This window comes from Alosa alosa, chromosome 2 (assembly GCF_017589495.1).
Source record: "Alosa alosa isolate M-15738 ecotype Scorff River chromosome 2, AALO_Geno_1.1, whole genome shotgun sequence".
Classification (NCBI taxonomy): Eukaryota; Metazoa; Chordata; class Actinopteri; order Clupeiformes; family Clupeidae; genus Alosa; species Alosa alosa.
The window spans coordinates 31,003,633-31,015,793 of record NC_063190.1 but is presented as its reverse complement, the minus strand read 5'-3'; the positions used below and the strand labels follow the sequence as shown (position 1 = coordinate 31,015,793).

The following is a 12,161-nucleotide window of genomic DNA, read 5'->3' as shown; positions in this document are numbered from 1 at the left end:
CCCAGTGGACAAAGCTTGCGTACTACACCCTATCTCTTAATGACTTTTTAAGCATTTGAGTGTTTTGCATTCGGTCTGTTGAATTAACATGAAAGCAAGTTGTTTGCTTTCCAGGAAATGACAGGATAGCATTAATGGCTGAGTGCACTCGTATGGGAAGACATTCCAGTGCTGCGCCTGATAACTCTCTATTTTATTTCTATTTGTGACTCAACATGAGGACATTGGAGACAACATGTGTGTTTTGTGTGTGTGTGTGTGTGTGTGTGTGTGTGTGTGTGTGTGTGTGGTTCTGCTGACAGGGCTTATTACTACATTCATGGTACTAAAATGTTTGAAAATGTTGAAGTCAGAGGTGCAATACATGAAATATGCATGTGTATGTACCATGTATTAATATATTAATGTGTCATGTTTGAAATGGGAAGAGGTAGAATGGGGATATTCCACCTAATAGTCACTACAGGAGTATCTGAGTTGAGGGAATTTAAATCCCAATAACGTGTGTGTGTGTGTGTGTGTGTGTGCGTGCGCGCGCGTGCGTGTGAGTGTGTGTATGCAGTCACAAAGGCATGATATTACCAAAGATCCTTGATTACTAAACACTCCGCCTCAACCCTCACCAGTATTACAGTATTTCTGTATTGTAGCCTAAAGTATAATTTAAAGTTGGGAATCAGCACCCAACTTCAGCCTGCCACAGTGATTGTGTCTGCCCTTCCATGTGTCATCTAAATCCATTTAGATATCTGTAATGAACCCATTATCACGCTCATCGGCCAATCATGGCCCATGTGGAGCACATTTATTGCCAGTGCTCAGTTAACACCATGAGCTCATTTTCTGAGTTAGGCTGAGAGGGATCAAGATTTGAGAGTATTTAAGAGATGCAAAGCATCTTTTGTAAACAAAGGGGGGAAATAATAAACACCTCTTTACTTCAGTAGCCTACTCCTTCGAATGTTGAATTCATTAGCATCATCATGATAATTGCAGTTGTAGTGTACAATTATTATTATTATTATTATTATTATTATTATTATTATATCGTTGTTGTTGTTGTCGTTGTTGTTGCTCTCTTTCTTTTCAAACTGAAGTAGCACAGCGCGTCGTCATCAAATCGTTAGGCTAAGGATAAAAGAGTAAATGGTACAGTCTGCGGAGGGGCTTACATATTTGGAATCACATCCAACTGTAGACTTCCACGCTTCTGAGTGTGAATAGAGGACAACGAAAAATGCGCTGACTGTTAAGAAAGCAATCGTGACCCCTTTTCTGACACTATTGAGTCGTTTCATTTGTTGGTAGGGTGCGAGGTATCACGGTTCCTCAGTTGCCACGGTTATTACCTCAAGCGCAGCGCTTGCAGCGGGGAGAGGAGAGACTTGTGTAGAGCTCTGCGAATTCAGTTAGTCTGTACTATGGGCACATTGTGTGGGAACTGACGGATGCGCGTCAGAATATCTGCTTGGAATTTGGCTCTCTTTGCGTCGCCAATGCAAACGGAAATATGCAGCGAAGCTTCGCCTTTCTCCTCACTAGTGTTGTCGGCTTTTGTTTAGGTTCAAGTTTTCCAAGTAATATTAATATAGGTAAGTATTTTTAGTCAATAACTGTAAACCCACTCAGCATTGTCTTCATTCGAAGTAAGATTGACATGAACTTCCTAAATTCACATCAGGCAGGAATAGAGATGGGCTGTTTACTCACAATCGTCGTATTTAAAACGTTGTAGTGATTTCAACATTAATGTTTTCAATGGTTTTGGTTTTTGGTAACAGGAGGATTGTTCCCCACCGGTTCCCACGAATATGAGGTTTTTCGATTTGCGCTTTCTCGACATCAGGATATCCCTAAACTGGTACCACAAGTGGACATGGTTGATACAGGGAGCAGCTTTGCCATGACATACGCATGTAAGTTGCTCCTGTTTTTTATGTTTTTGATTGTGGAAGGTGAGTGCCTTGAAGCAACATAATCATCCTATCGCATCAACGTTGATGCTATGCGTGGGAGAGACCATAACAAAAGAGTTGTCATCTATCTGTTGCTGTAAACCCTAAAACTAAACATGTACTAGAAGTGAACCAAGTAAAACAGACGTCCAACTGTATTTGAAATTGTTGCAGCTGAAAAAAAACCCTACAGTGTCTAATCTTTGTAGTTTGACATCCAAATTCGAGAAATGATTTAGCTGGTTTGGGAATGTCACGGTCAGGCAGATTTGGCATTGGCTAGATTATGGTTACAATAAAACAAAAACATTGCGTTTATTTTGGTGTTTATGGCAATAAGTTTAATTTGGGATTCATTGTATGCGTCAGCAGGATCTTTGAACTTTTTGTCTGTGGAAATGATAAGGTAAAGCCACTGCCTAGTGAAAACCAGTGAGACAGCAGGAGATGAGTTATTCATTAAAGCAGGCAGGTTGACAGGAAAGACAGAAGTGTGTACACTGACTGAAAGAGACAGAGAAAGATAAGAAAAGAAAAAGAAAGACATGTGTGCTTTGAATGACTGGGAACATAACTGCACTGTAGTTGATATGTAAACAGATGAGACAGCACAGATGACATCCTCATCGCACTGTGTCTAGCTGACATATTTGTGACTACTGTTGGTAGAATGTAGTGTAATATGGAGCCTTCCGGAGTCTAACGTTTATCATTTTCTCTCACACATGTTTAGCATGCTGTTCTTTTTCAGTCCAGATATCATATAGGTAATTGAGACACTATTGAAGACAGTGCTTTATCAGTGCTTTGAAAAAGGCTTTGCTGTGCTGTGTGATGACGGGTTGCCAGGTAAATCTTACAAGTTAGATGAACCCTCTTAAAGGACAGATGTAAAGCTACCTGCTGTTCACTGACTGTGTGTGTGTGTGTGTGTGTGTGTGTGTGTGTGTGAGAGAGAGAGAGAGAGAGAGAGAGAGAGAGAGGGGAGATAAACCCTTTTGTTCTGAATCATAGTGGCACTACCACAGTGCTGATTTCATTGAGTAGGTTTATCCTTTGTATTCACCTCTCTGCTGCAACACATCTTCTGAAATGTCTTGCAAAGCTCTTGTTCATCCACAGTGTGTGATGGAAATGCACCACAAGTGTAGTTAACCAACCCAGTAAAAGGCATTTATTACATGCCAGTAAAAGGCATTTATTTGTGCAGAACAAAGTAGTTCCATCCTGTCATCTGTTCTTTATACCCATCTCGGCCTGTAGTTTCTCTTCCACTACAACACACACCTCCCAGCTCCCCATTAAGTGTGAATGACTTGAGGAAAGATTCTTCTAATCTGAGAGGCCAAGGTGTAAATTAGTTTCTGGTTTGTGCTGGCCACATCAGCAGAATTTTAAAAAGTTCACACTGTCACTCAGCTAAACTCTCCTGCTATATTGCCTCCTAGAAAAACATGGTCAAGTTGGTGTACAACATTACTTTAGCCCAGAAGAGGGCAGCACCACGGTCCAGTTAGAACTGACATTAGTTGCCTGTTATATGAAGGCCCTGTCATTTTCTTTGCACTTCAACGTGGCCTGCTAAAAGATGTTTAATTTAACTAAACATCTAGATTTGGCTGAACACAGATTGAAATGAATAATTGATAATTCTTCTAAAGAAGGTCTATTAGATTGAGAAGAACATGTCCATTTGGCACTATTGCAGACCATGAATGCATGATGGGTCTTGCCATTTCAATTGATTTTTTCCTGATTGTCAAATAATGGAATGTCAGTGCTGTGCACGACTCTTTGAATTAATCATTTTGTGCCATTTACGCATTACACAAAATGTGCATTTTATATTTTGTATGCAAGCAGAATATTCCACATATGCAAGCATCCAAGTCATTAGTGACCCCCCATAAAACAAAATGTATCCATTTTAAATAACAGGGTTATTTGGAGCGCAACGGGAGAGTGAGTCTTAAATATTCATCTTTTGTTATTAGGAGTCATTGCATTGCATCTACTTTAGCTTGTTTATTCATTGTTTCTCTATTTGTTTATCAGTTGTTGTCCTTTCACAACTCCATTCCCCAGCATGGATTAAGTTGTAAATACAAATGGCATTGGATTCATTATGCAAATGGAGGTGTTAGTCGCAATGGCCTCCAGTGGAAATGCATTATAGTAAGCTGATGTCGAGGATGGTGAAAATAGCGCAAGGCATTCATACAATCTCAGCTCCTCTTTCTGTACATACTTGTTTGAAGGACTTCATTTGTGCAGCTAATGTGGTTCTCGCCCACTTGCAATTCAACTCTATTCACATGTGCATGTGGAGCTCCTTATCAGCAAATGACTCACCGGGAAAGAGGTACGGAGGAACGCAATTGGTTGATTATCTCGGGGTGTTTTTTTGCTGCTGCTGCATTAGAATTGTCCTGTTGTGTCAGAGCATCAGAAGAGTGTTGGACCTCCATAAGCAGATACAGTATGTTCAGTTCTTTATTTTCCTGTGACAGATGCCTCAGTCCTAATGAAGTGTTTGCTAGTAGACTTCAGAAGATCTCCTTTTTTTCTTTTCTTTTTTCAAATTCCAGGACTCGTTTCATTCATCACCACTAAAAGTTATGTAAGAGGCAACTACTTTCTTTGTTTCCTCCACCTGTGTGTGTGTGTGTGTGTGTGTGTGTGTGTGTGTGTGTGTGTGTGTTTATATGTGTATGAATGACTATGTTTGTGCGAAACCTCAAACTGTTTAAAATTGCACAGAGATGCCTGCTAGCCATGTTTGGTCCAATAGGAACAGTTAGCGGTCGCCAAGTGGCTCTCCCATCTCTATGGATCCCTGGCTAATCGTTTAGCAGGGAACTGCCACTGCAAACCCATTTAATCTATTATTCATTCATAGCAACATAGCTAAACTGATTAGTCTCTGGTGTTCAGATTTGAGAATTACTATATCGGCTCAGAGTGCACCACACATCAGCTCAATGAAGAGTAGGGCAGAGAGGTAAAGCTAAAAAATCCATTTAAGTGGGAGGGGATTGACAATCTTTAGCTGGAGTGAGACAGGTGCTCTCGAGGGGGGGCAAGTCGGTGTTTGAAATTACCATTTCAAGGGAAACTCGGAGTATTCAGATGATAGCGCACCTTGATAGGCTGTGGCAAGATGTTGTCTGAACAAGCAATGTCGATACAGAGACACAGGAGATCAGTTTGGTCAGTTTTAAGTGCTCAGACATGCTGTGGTACTTTGTCAGGGATGCCCCAACTCTGACCCCTTTCATGGTTATGTCCTCACTTGGAAACCCTGCATGTGGAAATAAACCTTTAGAGGAGCACTGAATATCAGTTCATTTACATGGCTGAGAACTAGAGGGCCACTTAGAAAGTGCAGACCTCTGCTAAGGCCAAATGCACTGATCTCTATTCTTTAGAAATCAGTGGCCAAATGTCATGAAAATGAAAGTGAAACTAAACTCCACGAGCCTCCTGGTGAGTTGGCACCACTGTAAGATTGTATGGATTCTCTCTGGGTCCATAATCCTACACAAACTGACAATAACATAGACAGGCAAACCACACCAGAAACCAGTTTATTATTAGCTATTTATGCCAATTTTAAGTGAAGTTGAGACACATGCGTAGGTTATGTGCAGACAGTTATCTGCGTACATTTGTGTTTAAGTTAAATAAGAGAAGTGTTGCCTTATGTGAAAAGACAAGGGCACTACTGCAGGTACACTACTTCCTCCTCTCTTAACTTTTCTACGCGCAGTGCATTGCTGTATGTGTTGAGATAGCTGTGCTGACCTTAGCCAGAACACGGATGGCGTGGCAGACATGTCACGGAACCTTTACAGCCTTTCCCGGCCTGACAGCCTGTCCGCTGCATTTGATTTGTTAGTCAGAGACGGCTCTGGGTCCCCCCCTCCCCGGCAGAGGATCAGTCCTGAGATCACTGCGACACGCAGCCAGACCCCAGCGTACGCAGCATGCCAATCAGCTAAGGTCCAAAGGGCTCCATTGAGGTGGCAGAGATGAAAGTAATGGGGTTTAAGACAAACCCAGCTTTATGTGTCGCCTCCAGTCGGCTGCCCGCATTCTCGCGCATCCCTGATCAGATCCCCCCCTCCAACGGCAGCCCTGAACCCAAACTGAGGCGTGCGCAGTCGGGAGAAGAAGACGGACAGTCGACTGATATGTGAGGGAACACGACCTGTCCCCTTGTAACAGCCCCTTGCTGCAGTGCATTTGTCTTGGAGAGGTAGTGCTCTGCATTGATGATTATACGTCTCTCTCGGTGGGTGAGATCAGCTGTGAAGGACCAGCTGTGGTGTAGCGTTGCAGTGAGACTGCCAGCTCTGGGCAACAAGAAGCAAAAAAAAAAAAAAAATATCTGTTTAAAAATAAAGTACTTGTCAGACATGCACTGTCTCATAGCATCCTACATGATGATATAGGTCAGTTAAGGGGGCCTTCAGTGTTGATTGCTGTTGACAGGTATCTCATTAGCCTGATATGAAATGCCACCAGGACCAGGGCTGAGGGCAACGGGGAAACAAGTAGGGCACCAGGGCTCATACAGTGTCAGGGATCGGACATGTTTATCTAATGCCTCATGGCTGTGAGTGCATGCGTGTGTGTGTGTGTGTGTGTGTGTGTGTGTGTGTGTGTGGGGGGGGGGTGAACCCTGACCTTCTCCCTTATGTCTGTGTAGTAATAGTGGATGAGAGACCCAGGGCAGCCCAGGGTTGAAAGGAATGCCAGTGCCAGGGCCCCTAATGCACACTGACTAGGACTCGTCTCAGCCACTGTGGACAGAAACACTGGAAAGCTGCTGGTGATTTGGAGGCAAATAGAACATGACCAGTGATATCTTGGACATTTCTCCAAGAGTCTGATGATTTCATCATTACTCAGCTGAGCCACAACCCACCTCCTCTCCTGGGTTTGAAGAGTACTTCACCTTGTCCTCCTACAAGAACCCTTAAAGGAGCTCTGTAAAACTACTACAGGGGTGTCACATTACAAAGCGATGTTACATCAATACGCTGTCAAGTGCCCCATTGCAAATATTTAGAACAGTTAACCCTATTGTCAAATACACGAATAACCTTGCATGCAACCTTAAATGGGCTTTGCAACACAGGGAAAAAGTATAGAGTCTGCAGCATGGTAGATGCAGCTCCCAAACTAATGTAATGGTCTTTGCAAATGTGACATTTTTGGTCCAAACTCTTCCTTAGACATGAACCCTTTGACTGGTACATACTCCACAACACAGTGCTCTGCCCATCCGATGGAACCTGCACTCTCTTCACAGTCAGGAGCTCACCACAAAAGCCACATTTCAGGCCATTGACAAGCCTCTTTCTGTTTTGATATACAGCGCGGCTTCAGTTAAGCCTGGTCCCCGTAAGCCCTTTTTAAAGGCGCCAGGCTTGAAAGTAAGCCCAGCGAAGGACACTTGGGTCGTTATTAATTATCACCGCTGTCAGGCCTTGGTGCTTCACTCCAAAAGGAGCTCCAGTGAGCCGGACAGGCCTTTATGGCATATAGAGCATGGGGAAGCTTGGGGACGTTGGTATGGATCTCTGTAGCGGGGACCTTCAGATCTGTGCTGGGGATCAGGGATGATCACTCACCTCTGGGCCCCCGTAGCGACCAGAAGTACGGTATCGCTGCCAAGAGCCCCTCAGGCAACAGAGAAACAGCCCTCCCTTCCTCCCTCTCTCCCTCCTTCCCCAAGGCAAAGCATATGACACAGCATCATGGCTGACCTTATGTGGGCTAATTTACACCTCATTGAGATTCATTTGTGGCATATGAAGAACCAACAGCCTGAAGTGCAATGTATTAAACAAAGTGGCTGATCTGTGTGTTGGATTCCTAGAATAATCATGTTTTTTTCACAGCAGATACGAGTACTATGCACATAAGCATGCTGGGACTTGTTACATAATAACTGGCAATACTGTAACACTTGTCAGTATCTATTGTGTTGTGATCACTGCCTGGCATTAATAGTGGATACGCCTACAGCATTGCTCTGGCATAAGTTTCTGAAGAGCCACATACTGTACCCACTTTATTAATTGTTTGTTATTGATGCATGAGCCATGGTTATGTTCATTATTTATTTTCGTTAATTAAGACTGAGTCCAAAAGGCCTAGACCACTTTAGGAAGCAGACAGAGCGTGACACTCTGGACCAATTAAAAATCATTAATCTAAGGAACGAAATATAACAAGTTGACGCCAGGCTGAGGTGAACAAGGCTTGCAGGCAAGTCCTTTTGGAGCCTCAGCTCTCTCTGGCAGATCTGCTACACTGCTTCAATTTTTAATGACCAAAATAGCCAAGTTATGCTTCTCCCCTCTTGCATGTGTTAATGATCTTGCCTAACTCACTTCCTCTCTTCTCTTCTCCCTTGCCAGTTTGTTCGCAGTTTTCCAAAGGAGTCTATGCCATCATTGGACTATATGACAAGAAGACCATGAACATGCTCATGTCCTTCTGTGGCGCGCTGCATGTCTGCTTCGTCACGCCGAGTTTCCCCATCGACACCAACAACCAGTTTGTCATCCAGCTTCGGCCGGAGCTGCAGGATGCTCTAATAGACCTCGTGGAGTACTACAAGTGGAAGAAGTTTGTCTATATGTACAGCTCGGATTCAGGTAGGTCTCCCTTCTGTTTGAGTGGATATGAGGACTTTGCATGTCAAAGTCCTCTGTGTCCTGAGTGTCCTCTGTGTCCTGAGTCTGAGTCCTATGTGGATACTGTTTTTAGAAGTGATTTAGATTAAGTGTTAGTATAATTTGTATTTTAGTATATTTAGCATATTCTTTATCTTCTACTGTCCTTACTGCTTAGTTGTGTTTTTATATTATATACTTTAATTACTCTTTCTGCTGTTAAAGAATGTGTTTGTGTTGTATGTATGCTGCTGCTGAGACCTTGAATTTCCCCTGGGGATCAATAAAGTATCTATCTATCTATCTATCTATCTATCTATCTATCTATCTATCTATCTATCTAAGTCCCATCTTATATGTGCACATGCTAAATTAGCATGCATTATTAAGAGTATTACTGGAAGGCAGGTTGAGGACAATGAGGATGTGGTATGTCTCAATGTATTCTGTTCAACTTAAACTGCTGAGGGTGTTGGAAATTCTAGCCCTTCATCTCTGTGTCTTTGTGAACTTGTGAGGATACGACAGGGTAAGAAATGCTATTGTGTATTCAGAGTATTTCTGAATCCTTTCATTTGTAGTGGCAGTTCCAGACCTAGTTTGTCAAGCTCTGGGGATGCAGTGCTGCTTCATGATCTGCTTGTAACACTGGAAAACATTTGTGATGCATGTTTTGTGCATGGGTGGGCATCCACAACTTTTGTAGTCTTCCACTCGTCTCATCTCTGTGAAGCAGGCCATATTTATCTGGTGCTCGTCCACCCATTTCCAACCAATAATCTTGTGACACCTCATCAGCGTGTGTCATCGTGAACCAAGGCATCAAGTTCAGTTTCAGGACTGTACAGAGACAACAACAAATGAAGTAATGAGCACAAGGTCTCAGATGACCAGTTGAGTTATATAATCCAGCATGTAATGTTACCACAGTGGCTTCTCTGTAGTCATACGCGCTGTCATCCTTGAAGATGGCTCTTGGTATTTGTCTAATTGACTTGCTTTTGGATGGGCTGTTCATACAGTGAGATAAGCATGTCTTTGATTTGTCTGTCTTACTCATGTGGGCCACCACTGAGCTGCGAAGTCAAGGTCATTGACGCTTCCATGCCATCCTTATACCACTGGAATCCCCACTGCCCTTCTCCTGTTGCCTGGATACCGTATTGCAAGGTTATTTTAAACCCCTTTATGGAGGAGCGTGTTTTTGTGTGTGTGTGTGTGTGTGTGTGTGTGTGTGTGCGCGCATGCACGCTTAAATTAATGAATACGTTCCTCATTATTGGAATGTATAATCCAATCCAATGTCACTGATTAGTAGGTCTCTCAGTGGTGGGGACTGGGTGATTATTTTTCATAAATTTCATACCTTTACAGGACAATCAGCTTTCTGTTGTGTTTGCAAACTAACTAACTAACTAAAAGTTTGACTGCTTCACAATGTATTTTGTTCGATTTACGCATCCTGGATAAAGTCAGGCATGGAAACGTGTCTTATTGAGCTGGTATTGCTGATGAATGTTTAAAAAAAAAGGTAAATTAGGGTCAAATGGCGATGGGTGGAAATTCAATCCGTTGTTGTGTGACATTTGGAGAATGTGTGACGGGCAGGTGAGTGAAAGCATTAGAGTGAGCGGAAGAGGAGTCGACTGGGGCCAAGCTTGTTTCTCTGTGCCAATCCCAAACGCTCATCTTCTCCGTCTCGCATCCTTATCTGCACTGGTGCAGTAGTATGGGGAAACAGTAATGCGAAACAGATAGGACTCTCTCTCTCTCTCTCTCTCTCTCTCTCTCTCTCTCTCTCTCTCTCTCCCCATCTCACTCTGTTTCCCCCTCTCTCTGTTTCTTGTGCTCTCTCTCACTGCCCAGTTTATCTGCAGGTTAGTGCTGCTCAGTGGGCGATAAAGCTGGTTTGCTCTGCGGTGCGAGACAATTTCACAGCTGCCGAGACAAGCTCAAACGCGCCCGCACACACACACACACACACACACACACACACACATGCAGACTACAGGAGAGCATCAACGCTGCAAAAAAGGCTGGAGAGGCATTTCAAAATTCGATCCGACACAGTCTTTTAATGAACACAAAATACGCTGGCCAGCTCACCGCTTTTTCACTGACAAACCTAGTTTTGGCATCTGTTGCATAACCCAAGAATTGGCTATAATTAGCAAATCTCCACTTAATCTGTTACTATATGTAGCTCGGAAAATGCAAAGGGATTTGTAATGTATTCAATGTCTTTGTGCGCTGGAAGAATCCTACTCCTACCTTAAATGGAGGTGAACTGTATAGGAAATTGTGAGAGTGAGACCTGGAAAAGCTACTAGGCACACCGGTATTGACGATATCAGGCAGTGGTTTTAGTTAACATTATGACTGCTCAAATATGACTATTAAACCATATAGGCGAATTGCATCTATCTCCATAGTTCCTTTTTAGATGTGAATGTGTATCTTTGCAGTAGTTAACTTCAGTAGTGCAGTAAAAGTTATTCCTGAATTCCCCATCCATCAAAGCAAGGCTTTTGTCCCTAATAATAGTCATGGTGTCATGGTATCAGCCTACCCCATTGATTATGAGGGCTAAATAGCACTAAGTACTAGGAGTGGGAAAAAAACACTTTACATCATAGTACAGTTCATCATGCTGAATGTAATGTTTGGTTTCAGTCAAATTCTCCTCATCTGTGACATCTTATATCTTTTATTTACAAGGAATCAGCCATCTTTTTAACTCAAGCCTGTCTGTCAAAATATCGACTAGTCAAGTCTAGCTAAGGTTTCAGTCGCTGCTCATTCTGTATTCCAGCCGTTCTCTCGGTTGGACCTTTCTGACTGCTTACAGATGCTGTTTTGCTGCTACTGTAGGTGTTTGGAGTTGATCAAAATGTGCTTTGAAGCCGCTTGCTTACCGCCTGAGGTTGAGTTTACAATTTAGTGTCTTTGAAGTTGAAATTATGCGTAGATCCATATGCATGTCCTTCATGTTGACCACCAAGCTTATCATTGAAATACACTTGTCAGCGATCAGAGAGGTGCCAAGGTTTGAACTGAAATGAAAAAAATATACCCTTGGAGCATACCTCACCACCATACCAGCACAACTAAATAAAAACTATGTCAGTGAGATTTTAAAAAAACACACACTCAGACTACAACTTTTTAAAACGGGAATTGTTCTAAATAAAACTCTAAACTTGCAAAGTAGAGGCATTCCAGTTTAGATTATGTCAAATGTTACATTTTCCTTTTGTTTATCCTGCATTCAATTTATCCCTTACCTTTTTAAAACAAGGCCCTGCAACCCTCGGTCCTCATCTTAGTAAACACATCTTTCAAATCCTCATTAACAATACATTGCTAAAATTGGCTGGAAATTGGAAAGCTGGGGAAATAAAAACGTCCCTCACATCCAACAAATAATTTGTGTGTATTTTGGTCCTCAGGATGCAGTAGCAGTCTAATTTGATACGCTTTCGCCCTCAAGAGTCCTCACCTAATGACAAACCCCCAC

At 42.6% G+C, this 12,161-nt stretch overlaps 1 protein-coding gene across 3 annotated transcripts in view; it reads left to right on the top strand.

Annotated features, from left to right (window-relative positions):
- The first annotated feature begins 1,146 nt into the window (after nucleotides 1-1,146).
- The window catches only part of gria1b (glutamate receptor, ionotropic, AMPA 1b), a 49,829-nt gene continuing 38,814 nt past the window's right edge, over nucleotides 1,147-12,161 (top strand). Inside the window, exons 1-3 of one of the 3 annotated variants that reach the window (XM_048227910.1) lie at nucleotides 1,147-1,592; nucleotides 1,782-1,916; nucleotides 8,387-8,626. In XM_048227910.1, coding sequence (XP_048083867.1) covers nucleotides 1,511-1,592; nucleotides 1,782-1,916; nucleotides 8,387-8,626 — 457 coding nt within the window. In that variant the 5' untranslated portion in view covers nucleotides 1,147-1,510. The remainder of the gene's footprint in view (nucleotides 1,593-1,781; nucleotides 1,917-8,386; nucleotides 8,627-12,161) is intronic. The other 2 variants (XM_048227902.1, XM_048227893.1) reach the window with 2 other exon arrangements.